Source organism: Hoplias malabaricus, chromosome 5 (assembly GCF_029633855.1).
Source record: "Hoplias malabaricus isolate fHopMal1 chromosome 5, fHopMal1.hap1, whole genome shotgun sequence".
NCBI lineage: Eukaryota > Metazoa > Chordata > Actinopteri > Characiformes > Erythrinidae > Hoplias > Hoplias malabaricus.
Window position 1 is genome coordinate 41,470,673 of NC_089804.1, and position 12,441 is coordinate 41,483,113.

General features: G+C 39.9%; 1 protein-coding gene across 13 annotated transcripts in view; it reads right to left on the reverse strand.

Annotated features, from left to right (window-relative positions):
- The window catches only part of nfasca (neurofascin homolog (chicken) a), a 121,530-nt gene that overhangs the window by 39,506 nt on the left and 69,583 nt on the right, over nt 1-12,441 (reverse strand). For 7 of the 13 annotated variants that reach the window (XR_010802606.1, XR_010802607.1, XM_066670621.1 and 4 more), the window contains exons 4-16: nt 11,138-11,155; nt 9,379-9,484; nt 8,652-8,848; nt 8,296-8,418; nt 6,374-6,544; nt 4,553-4,606; nt 3,705-3,816; nt 2,784-2,968; nt 1,820-1,951; nt 1,552-1,695; nt 950-1,061; nt 519-685; nt 206-353 (exon numbers count right to left, since the gene is read on the reverse strand). Coding sequence is in view for 11 of the 13 variants with exons in the window: in XM_066670621.1 (XP_066526718.1) it covers nt 206-353; nt 519-685; nt 950-1,061; nt 1,552-1,695; nt 1,820-1,951; nt 2,784-2,968; nt 3,705-3,816; nt 4,553-4,606; nt 6,374-6,544; nt 8,296-8,418; nt 8,652-8,848; nt 9,379-9,484; nt 11,138-11,155 (1,669 nt within the window). In the remaining 2 variants the exon portion in view is untranslated. The remainder of the gene's footprint in view (nt 1-205; nt 354-518; nt 686-949; nt 1,062-1,551; nt 1,696-1,819; nt 1,952-2,783; nt 2,969-3,704; nt 3,817-4,552; nt 4,607-6,373; nt 6,545-8,295; nt 8,419-8,651; nt 8,849-9,378; nt 9,485-11,137; nt 11,156-12,441) is intronic. The other 6 variants (XM_066670622.1, XM_066670618.1, XM_066670615.1 and 3 more) reach the window with 3 other exon arrangements.

Genomic DNA, 12,441 nt, shown 5'->3' on the forward strand with positions numbered 1-12,441 from the left:
CAAAATATGAACACACTAAAACATAATGTTTTAAATGATCAGAATAGTTTATGATTATTTTTAAATATGTTTTCTGCTTATTGCTGTTGCTGAAATAAAAAAAAAACTGTACTGGACGTGACTTGAAATGAAATATATGAGGGGTGTCTCTGTCTTTTATAGAATTCTGTATGAGCTGCAATGTGGGAAATGTATATTTTCATACATCCAACCAAAATGGAGGAGCTTGTCATCTTTGTGCCAACTGACGGTGATGGGGAGGGTGGAGTCATGTTTGACTTTGCAGGTGAAATGAGCCAGGCTTCCACGACTGATGGAGAGGTGTTCTGGGGTCTGGATTATTCGTGTTCGCTCTGGAAAGAGGCATATATAAATGAAAAGGCAGACTGTAATATCAACCACTATCATGGTTCTAAGCTGTATTTGAGAAACAGATGCCGGTAATTACTGAATATTGGTTGAAGGATTTGAGGAATTTAAACTCTAGTGATCAGAATAGTGCACTGAGGATTTCTCACCCTTGACTTCCAAGCGAACCTGATCCTCAGCCTTGCCAAGCATGTTATTGGCCACGAATGTGTACGTCCCCTCGTCTTCAAGCCGAGCCTGTTTGATCTCCAGAGTGCCGTTATTGTGCAGCCTGTATCTCGCATTATCCAGAGAGATGCCAATTCCATTCTTAAACCTATCCGTCAAAACAGACGTTACCCTTAGAACTGTTTTTCAGTGAACAACAGATCTGGGATTTTAGTGTTCTCCTCTGAGCACGTTAAGAGGCAGATTTAAAAGACGCTTAACTGGCTTCCGATTTCTTGCATATGCTCACCTTCATGTGCAGTTTGGTAGCATCATGAGACCAGGAGAGTCTAAGCTAAGAGCCAATGCCAAGAACGAAAATTGTGGAGAAAGTTGACTTTAGAAAACAAATAAATCATAAAATGGAGCTCACCAGCGCACATCGGGATAAGGTGAGCCAAAGAAAGGGCAGTCCAGAAAGGCTGGATGATTCTCGATCACTTTGATGAGCTGGTTCTTGGGGCCGAGCAGCCGGGGTGCCATGTCTGTAACAGATAAAAATCAGGATTAAAACTTGACTTGAAAATCTGAAAAGTGTTCTAAAAAATAGCTGTGGGATTTAAGTGAAAGAAGTTACTCAAGCAGTTATTCCAAAGACATTTTAGAACCGGGCAAACGTTGTTATATTTACGTGATGCAAGATTAATGGAAAGTGTGAATTTTGTCTTTTAAACTTCAGTTTCAGTTTGACATTAGTTTTGCTTGTGTCCCACTATTTGAGTATATTTTGTTCTATAGGTGGGAGTGCTTTCATTATCATTATTTTAAGACGATCCGCGATTAATAAACAGACAGCAGATGGAAAGCCTTAAAAATGTTCCCTTCATATGAATGTTTTAACCCTTGATTCAGGTCAATGTCTTTATTTTGTATTTCATTATGAGGTAGATCTCGTGAGATTACGTAAGATGTAAGATCACTGTTTAAAATGAATGCACAGTGCATTTCATTTGCACTTTTATTTATTTATTTTACCCAGAATGCTGACGAAAGCATTGGCCAGTAGATAGCCGTGTTCATTTGAGGCATTGCACTGGTACACAGCACTGGAGCCCATCTGCACAGAGTTGAAGATGATTGCATCACCGACCACCTCCCTGCTTGGGTTTGGCAGTGAACCTGCAGTTACAAACGCACAACAGACAAAGCCATTCACAAACCTGGACCACTGGACACCTGAATGAATGTCGTGCAGTTTTCTGTTATGTTAGAGACGTTGAGATGACTCCAGGGGCACACTCACTCTCTATTGGTTCTCCATTTATGAGCCACTCGATGCTGGGCTTGGGGTTTCCACTGGCTAGACAGACCAACTGTCCGTTCTCACCTGGGGCAAGCACAAGGTTGGTTGGCTTATGGAGCCAATAGGGAGCAGCTGTGGGACAAGGAAACCAAAGAAAAAGCCTGAGAAAAGCCAGACACATCACAACACATCTTTTGATTACATCGTACATATGTGGTTCACACACAGTGCGCCAAAAAACTCTTCATAAACAAGTTCATATATCCACTACAGCAGAAATCAACCATAAAAACCTATAGTGGTAAGAATACAGAATTAAACACAATACAATGATAAAGATGCATGGACACAGCTTGTATTTTCATGGGTACGACATCTCACTTATGAATGTCACTGGCTCACAGGTATCCAGCATAAGACCAATCGGTTAGACACCGTGTACATCCATGACCCATGGATGCACCATGGAACAGCCCTCTGTGGCGTGATCCGAAACTAAGCCTCCCATGTCAGTACTTGACCTCACTTAAACTCTCATGACTAAATGCCATAAAATATCTATTTTTGAGGGCAGCCATGGCCTCTGAAGCGCAGTGGAGTGGACTTGGGACTAGAAGGTCACTGGCTGGATGCCTTTGACCAGGAAACTGTGGGTAGGGGAGTCTCCTCGCTCATCATCTACAGCTGAGGTACCCTTTAGCAAAGCACCTAACCCACTACTGCTCCCGGTGTCCCGAGGTGGCTGCCCGTTGTTCTGGGTGTATGTGTTCTCACTGCCTCTAGTGCATTAGTGTGTGTGGGTGGGTGTTCATTGCCATGGAAAAGCATGCTCCCATATTTCATATAGTATTTTAATGTTTTCTCTATTTTTTATTTGCAAAGCTGAAATAAAAGACGTTTTACATGTACCACAAAAGTCTGAATAACCAAAACATGACATAGATACATCTGCTTCAGGACTAACCTTTGACCTGAACGGAGATGGAGTGGCGAATGCTGCCGATCTTATTGCTGGCCATGCAGACGTACTCTCCGGAATCTTCCTCCGACACTGACACAATGCGAAGGGTTTTATTGAACTTCTCAAACTTCACCTTCCTCTCTGGAAGATCTCCTCCTTTCTTAAACCACTTGATGCCGGGAGTTGGGCTGCAAAATGTGCATTTTTATTCATAACTAATTCTCTGTACTCCTATTATAAATGTACTATATTTAATGTGATATGTAAATCCTGATCTTCAGTTTGTGTGCTGTATGTGAAGAGGAGCACAACAGAAATAAACTTTACTGTCTTTTAATCCTTGATTATTTATAGTGTGTGTAATGTGACTTTTTTATTAAATATATTCAATCAATCTTTAGGAAAAAATGACACTTTAAATGTGTTTAAAGCGTATAGTGCTGCAGATCATTTCATTTATGAACGAAGCTTTTTTGTTGTAAGAATCAACAACTAACTCTAGGGCAACTTGAGAAAAAAGATCATTTTAATATTTATTTTTTAACATTTAAAAACTTCTGTTGTTCCAAAAATGCCTGGAATATGGTGAAGTTTAAATTAAATGCTATGTGAGTAATTATCAAAGACTGCAGATTAATATCTATGAGTATCACTACCATCTCCAGCAGATTTACTCTGAAACAGCAACCATTCGTTTTGTGTGATGTAGCTGTGTACTTCACTTAAAGTTTCCTTTTAAATACTCATCTTAAGTGAAGTACTCATGTTTTATAGACTACTTGTCTTAAGTTAACTTAAGATTTCAACATCTGCACCAGAAAAAGAAAATATAATATAGCCCTGAGTCCAAATTTGAATGATATTAACATGAATATTAATTCCAAGTTTTAAAATTGTTGCACGCTTTACTCCTGAGTAACTCACACTCCCGCAGCGATACACTCCAGAAGAAGCTCTTCTCCACGAAGCACCATCTCAGAGCTTTGCAGTCCAGAGGGAGAGAGAAAACTAGGTGCAGTTTCAGGAATTCTGCGAGCTGTGGAGGAGAAAAGACTAGTTTATTAAACTAAATATGCACAGAGCATCAATACAGAGTTAGATATGAACTTGATAAAATAAAGCTATACACCACTATTTAGCATTAAATAATGTATACTTACAGCGGATATACACTGCAAAAGATCAAATAACACTGGAATGGTTAGATTAAAATAATTAGGTCTGATTACACATGGGTTAGTTACAGACTCACTTCCCTGTTATCGTGAGTAACATCAGAGTTAGTGCCTTTTGTGCTGTACACACACTCATGTAGCAGTGAAATTAGCATTGCCCAGGGCTATTTGCATAGCCAGTGAACAGAGGGACAAGGCCTATTGTTAGTTACATAGAGAGGGTAGAGCAGGCCTGGAGGATTAGCCCATGGAAGTGCCAGGAACACATGTTCCACAACCATATGACATGTCTCCATCAGCACAATGGCGCTGCTTCTTGCTGAATAGGGGATCCGCAGGGTGCTTCTGGTGGAGAGTTTCTCTCTGAAGATGATGGTCTGGAACCCCCGGGGCTGGTTTGCCCTGACAGCTGCTCATAAAGTCTAGAAAGGCTTTTTTAACCCAACAATTCACGGTAACCAAAATAACCAGAGTGTTTCTATGTTCCTTTAGGTAAGTGGTTAGAAGCACAAGTGCTAGTCCTGTTAGAGACTGGAAACTGACAATACAACTGCCTGGAGGAGGGGGAGAAGAACTGCTGAGGCCATAGGGACTCACCCTCGTACAGGTCAGTGTCATTCAGAGAAGAGTGTGTGTCATTATAAGGCTCCTCTGTGGACACAGTTACATCAACAACATGCAGAATATGAGCAAAGCAGCAAAAATACAGAGGGGCTTGAAAGTTTGTGACGCTTTTAAAGTGTTCTGTTTTTCAAATCGTGTGTCGGTGGGTCTCCTCACATGAACTGCTCACTTCTGTTCCTTCTGGACATATATATTGTTATATAACGTTACTGTTCTTTGATCACTCTTTGGGAGAATGAGCTGTGTGCTTAGGGTCAGTTCTGACCCGTTCTCAAGATCCATTTCACAAACAGATGTTTTGAAAATTTCATTTAGAATTTGCTGATATTATTCAGATCAATGAAAGCGGTTCTAGAACAACAGAACAGAACAGAACAACACAGGCAGAAAAAAACAGAGCCAGACCATTACACTACCACCACCATGTTTCACAGATGGAATAAGGTGTAAATTATTTTATGCGCCTTGTTATCATTCAGACATTAACCATTTTTCAATCAGTCCATGAATATCAGACTTGGATACATATAAGTAATTAAAATATATTCATTTAATCTGTTTAATAGGCTTTGCATTATGTAGTTTTAGGAATTATATGAAGTCAGACCCATGCAGAGGTAATGAAAACTCTTTAGTTCTTGAAAGGGTTCAAAAACTGTTAATACACTACTGAATTTTGTTTAGAATCAACCTCCCACAACAAATTCTGTCAAATTCAAATCACCAAAACATCTCCCCAAAAGAGATGCTTATTTAGGAGGAGTCAGTGCCAAATAAAAAGAGAAAACACTAACAGTACTTGAAAAGAAGTGTCTACAAATTTATACATAGAGAAAGTGTCATCACCATCACAGTGTCATATATTAAATGCTAAGATATAAACAGAGGGGACTACCCAGTAAACAAGGAACATCCCTGGACGTTCAAAATAGGTCTAAAAGTAGTCTGTCCGTCAAGGACATATTTTAAACATCAATGGACGTCCAAATTCCATCTTAATAAGTTAGTTAAGTGGTGACCAATCGATAACGTCAATGGACGTCCAAAATACGTCTAATAGTCGTCTTTTCAATGTCTGTGTTTGGACGTCTTTTCAACTTTCATTTTCAACCTTAAGAAAACGTTGATTAGACAGCAGTCATTACGTTATTTCAATGCTGAATCAACGGCTAAATGTTTACTGAATAGGCACCACTCAGTCTCACACTACCTCATTCTAATGAGAGATTAAAAAAATTAATTTTTACTGTAAAAGTATGTAAATCATTTTTTACATACAACCCCTGTAATGAGAGGCCTGGTCTTCTCTAAAAAAGAAACAAAATCCCTAACAGCTGTTGGTAAGTGGGGGTTGGTTCTTGTGAGGTAATGTTCAATAGAATCAATACCGTATTCCTGCCTGTGATTATGGCTTTCATTGTAAAACCATGAGTGAAGTAAGCACAAAAGGAGGCAATAAACAGCCTCATCACATTCTCAATAATGCAATAACATACTGATGCTATCTAATAATTATATATTCCCCATATTTTAGGCTCACGCTTAATACTTCTAAAGATTATTTCCTTTTTTTTTTTTTTTTTTTTTTGAAGTACAGATTTCAAGTAGAAGAGATGTAGATGGCACATATATATTTCCAATCCTTTCCCAATGGTTTATTGTAATACATTGACATGACCACAAGGGGGACACATCATACTCCATATTTTTCAGTGTTGATTCTGTGGTAGAAGGTCACATATTTTTTGCACTTGACTAATACACACACACACACATCGATCATTGCTTACTCACTTGTCATAACTTTTAGGGTGAAGGGGTTCTTCTGCTGGATGGTGTGTGTGAAAAGAAAGCGGGCATTGCAGCTGTAGTCAGTGCTAGCATCCTTAGCTAACACATTTGAGAAATAAAGGTCCCCATTTAGTCCCATGGACACACGCATGTCCTGAAATATGGGTGCCATATCTGTTGGGAAAAAAAAACAAAAAAAATCCTAAACTAATTGTATTCCATACAAAATAGTAATATTTTGACTTCATACGTTTTCCTGCAGAGCAAAATAAAGTGGCTTATAATGTGCTTAGCATTCTTATGCTAACGTTTTCATTGGAATCATTTACACAAGACTGATTTAAAGTGTAATATATGAAACATTATAAATAAAGGCCTATGGGCTACTGAAAGCTTAGCAGCTAAAATAGTGTGAACTGTAATGGGTATATAGTGCATCCCGAGGAATGAGTGTGAGATGCAGCTGAGTGAGCCGGTGGTCATTAAGAGTGACAAAGTTCCTCTGTGTCTGATGTTGATGCCAATGGCTAATTGTGTTTATCATCTCAGTGAGTCAGGCTAAGCCTATAACAGCTTGTTTGTTCATGTAGAAGGAAAAAAATACAGAAAGGAGTCGTCACATTGACATTCATTAAGGATGTTCGGAATTTATTTATATTTTTGTCATCTATCCATCTACCATAATATTATCAATGTACATCGTAGGACCCTTGTATCAAACACAGCTCTTTTCTAAGGACCACATGGATAGAGTGAGTTATGATATAGAAATCATGGGTTTGTACTGCAATTACACATCATTCAACACTAATAAATGGTATATAGTAAGAAAATATTTACACAGTGTTAGCAAAAGTACTTCTTAACTGAATGAGTTTAGGTTATAGTTTTTATTAGCTACATATTTGACTTTCCATCTTAATATTGTTAAAACAAAGGACTTGATTACACGCCAAAATAAAACTGCATCTGTCCTAGCTTTGATCTTTCACACGCACACAAAATAAATACCAACTGAATCTTAAAAACGACCTTAAAAAATGTTTCATTGTTTCACGCCAACACTTTGCAAAGCTTCTCTGACCTAAGAACATTCAGCACTCGTGGGCCAAGCAACGATAAATCAGTTCCATTTATTAGCTCATTTAGATTAACGTTTCACAATGCAGGTTTTCCCCAGTAGTGTTTGTGAATGAAATTAACTGAGCATGTGTAAGTCCTGACTTTGGTACTGATAACATGTCTCAGAGGTTTTGGTTCTGCCCTCTCAGATTTTTGCAAACCACTGCACATTCACACATACATATTCACACACATATGCACACAAACACATACACACACCCTAGCTCAGCAATAAAACAGCTATCCTGAGGACATGGTGGGTCTGTGATGGAGAGAAACAGAGAGGCAAAGAGATAACAACATCTTGACTAATAAAGAGAGACAGAATGCTACAGAGATGCAGAAACAAAAAAACGATTTACCAGAAATTGACCAACAAAAGCTGAAACTGAAAAAGATTATAATACACCACACCGTCTCACACACACACACACACACACACAACGCCCCTTTCACACATGCACTCTAATCCAGAAATGTTCCAGAGTTTTCCCAGAGGTGCTGTATGTGTGAATGCAACCTCACGCAACATTCATCCTGGACTTTATCAAGGTAATGCCCAAGTAAAGACTCCTGGTAAAGTCAGTGTCAGCACATGTGAGACCGGAGTTTCTCCTGCATGCAGCTTCATGCCTAAAGCACGTCTCCCACTGTGCGCTGTATGTGTGAAAGACAACTCCGGGACATCTCTGGACCTGATACTCTTGATTTTCCCTACAAATTCTCTGGAGTTCATGTGTGAAAGAGGACGCACACACACCAAAAACCTCTCGCACACATCATCAGGGAGACTGAGGACTCACTGCTGTCCATCCAGAAGGTGTTAGGAGGGGGCAGGCCAGGAGGTGGGTTGCAGGGTAGGACGAGCGGAGACCCCTCACTGACCACCACAGGCTCCAGCACTTCCTTAGGCCACAGTGGGGACTCTGAGGGACACATGACATAGCCACATCTGGGTTTATATCCATTTTCAATGTGTTAGAGTGGAAATTAAAATATATATTGCATGAAAACAATAGATCACTTGAGGTTATGTGACGGGGCATAATATTAATTTTAGTCTATTGCAGAAGCTGAAAAGTAATACCATGATGTTGTATGTGATGATGCCTCCCAGTTGTGCTACATGGTTTAAAAAACAAAACTCATGGCTACTCACTGGATACTCGTAGCAGTATTTTGTTGGATATCGCAGTGCCAAAGTCATTCAAAGCAAAACACTGGTATTCTCCTTCAAATTCCTCGGGTTTCCCGCCACTTCTGAAGCTGATGTCCAATGTGCCGGAGCGCTTTCGCATGGACACTCTGTGGTCCTTCTCTGCGTTAAAGAACTTCCCATTCCGCCTCCACCAAAACCTGGTATGTTTAGAAACATAATTGAGCAGTTTAAATGTATATTACTGGTCTATAATTCATTTTTGAGCATAAACCTCATAAAATTTATGTTTCTCTGTTCTGACTGGACCGGTTCTGATTGCGAGTTTCACTTCAGTGAATGACTCACTGCGTACATAAGTGTAGCACAGTAGTTCTCCTAAGGCTTGGCTAGTGGCAGGTTATATAAAGCCCGGTGGGCATACAAACAAACAGCCTGTCTGAATGGGAGCACTGTGTTCAGCTGCCCGGGCCTGCTTTTACGTAAGCTTGGAAATGGATGGGACTCGATGGGACCAGAGCTTACTGCCCGATGCCCAGTGTCCACCTCTCTGTGGAAACAGCAAGGGGGAGGAAGTGGGCAAAACTGGCAGTGCCCCCTGTCAGGCTGGGGCATGGAATGCCACCTAGCAAAGTGCTAATGGCTGTCAGTTTTAATGAGAGAGAGAGAGAGAGAGAGAGAGAGAGAGAGAGAGAGAGAGAGAGAAATAAAGGGCATTGTGTGTCCTTACCTTGGCACGGGGTTCCCCTTGGCCTCACACTCAATGATGATGTTATCTCTCGGATCCACAATGTAGTCCTTCACAGACTGTTTGACAATAGTTGGGGGCTGTTTTACTGAAGGGGAAGGAGAGAAAATATATCTCAGATATCTACGGATCGATAGAGCGTTTCTAAAGTGACAGATTAGTAAAAAACCTAATTTATCCATTTTATCTCATGTGTATTCAGTCAGCTAAGACATGTTTGATGTCTTCATGACAAGTGTTTTTTTTATTTGTTTCGTACTGGGGCTAAGATGCTAATAGCTAAAAAATACCACGCTAAATAGCACTGAGCAAATGAAAGGCCTGTGTCATTTACACTTTTGCTTTAACCCACTTTGAGTTCGGAAATCTCAAATGAACTTACAAATGTTATACTGTTTATAAAAGTACAGACCAAATATTATTAATGCTGAGCATGTTCTTCCTTTTTTAAAATGAGTGACAGTGTTATAACATTTCAGAAAGCTCAGTCTAACTGAAAATACACGACTATTGATAACATTGCTCATTTTATATGGTTTATATTCACCTGCTTATAGTGTGAGGTGTAACAGTGTCTGCAGGAGTCAGATTTTATTTTTAAATTAAGATTAAAATAAAATAAAGACAATTAACAAACCACAGATTCTTATTTTAATTGTTTTAATGAAATGCCCCCCATTTTTTCTTGAACTGCTGCATAGATTAATCTTTAGCAGCTGTCTGCAATTAATACTTTTTCTTTGTTTGATTTTTTGAGTAGAGGAGACAAGTTGGTGTTTGATGAAACTGTTTGTGTATATTGTATTTTTGTGGATAATATGATTTTTTAACTTTTTAATTTAATATTACATTTTATGTTTTTGTCATTTGATGACATCAACATAAACAACATGGTGTAAATAGGTAATATACATTTGTCATTAATTTGAATAATTAATCATTTAAACTGAATTGTGGAACTGTGTTATTTCACTTGAATAATGCAGCAAACCCCACACTAACACAGGCTATGGACAACTTTGTGTTTAATATTTCTGTTAATGAAGGGTATTAATAGGATGTTTGTCCCCAATAACTGTCTGTTTTTTTGGAAAGTCTGTACATTGCTGTGAAGTTTTGATGACTATCAGCTACAAGTATATTAATGAGGCCATGTACTGATTTTGGATGATTAAACTTGGATATGTTCCATCACTCCAGAGAATGAAGTTGAGCTATTTCACAGTCCAGTGCTGGGGGGTTGATACCCTACAAGTCTATGCTTTGTATTAAGCCTAGTGACCTTCTGTCTGTGATGCCGCTGCTCCAGAGAATCTCACTGCATTTCATGCTTTGTTATAGATATTACACACGCTGAACCTCCAGTAGAATATAAGAGTCCACAGTGGGTGCATGTTAAAGTAACCAAATCCATTCATTTTTTAAGGTTCGTCTACAAACCTTTGCACATGCCGTGTATCCCTTGAAATCTATGTGTTAAATACTACCGTTACAGTCAGTTCTCCATGTTGCCTCTGTTTGGAAACCTGCAGACTTGGCACATGGGGAGCACATCTACAGTATGACTCTTAATCTCCAGCACACAGCATTAACTCAGTGCTGTAGAGGAACTGGGAGAGTGTCCAAACACAGCAATGAATGAATGGTTTGGATTTGAGATCTGATAACCTCAGCTTAAAGCTTAAAAAGAACAAGGCCCTGTTTAACTGAACAAGTTAATCCATGTTAATGAAGCACTTACAGTCCTGTTGGATCCGTGCTGTTAGTTCCAGAGGAGGGGGAGCCAGAATGAAGGGAAAGAGAAGATGCAATGGTGAAAGGGGCGGAGAGAAACATTTAAGTAACAAAACTAAGTTTTGTGGACCCTTTAAGTTTTAGTAAAACAACAACAGACATGATTAAATTAGACTACAAGGATATTCAGCTATCATTATGACTCATTTACATCATCAGACACATTTCAGCACGTATTAATATGAGGAATACAGGTTTCTTCAAGTATTAAATATAATATTAGATATCTAATACACAAAAAGACAAGCTAAGACACGGTGGCAGAAAAGGACATACCTGTTAATGTATTACAGATGTGGTGAAGAGCAGAGAGAGAAGAGTGAAGGGAAAGAATCTAGTTAAACAAACGTGTAACAAGCTGCACAGTCAAGACAAACAAACAGTAAGAGACATAAAGGAGCAAGCCGTCATTTTTCCAGTTACACCTTAAACACACGGTTTCATAACTTACATCAGAATAGCAGGTGACACCTAGTAACCTGGATGCATCAGAGCTTCTGTAATAAATCTATGGAGAGCCACTCTGTGGAGCGACTAATTTTCAGAGGCTTCAAAGCAACGTGATGTCAGTTGCACTTTATTCATTCATTAATTCATTCATTATCTGTAACCCTTATCCAGTTAAGTGTCGCAGTGGGTCTAGAGCCTACCTGGAATCATTGGGCGCAAGGCGGGAATACACCCTGGAGGGGGCGCCAGTCCTTCACAAGGCAACACAGACACACACACACACACACACCTACGGACACTTTTGAGTTGCCAATCCACCTACCAACGTGTTTTTGGACTGTGGGAGGAAACCGGAGCACCCGGATGAAACCCACGCAGACACGGGGAGAACACACCACACTCCTCACAGACAGTCACCTGGAGGAAACCCATGCAGACACGGGGAGAACACACCACACTCCTCACAGACAGTCACCCGGAGGAAACCCACGCAGACACAGAGAGAACACACCACACTCCTCACAGACAGTCACCCGGAGGAAACCCATGCAGACACAGAGAGAACACACCACACTCCTCACAGACATTCACCCAGAGGAAACCCACGCAGACACGGGGAGAACACACCACACTCCTCACAGACAGTCACCCGGAGCGGGAATCGAACCCACAACCTCCAGGTCCCTGGAGCTGTGTGACTGCGACGCTACCTGCTGCGCCACCAGTTGCACTTTATATTAAATGTAATATAAAAAACAATAAGCGATGTAGTGAAAAATGACCCCATGCTCCTTTATTATG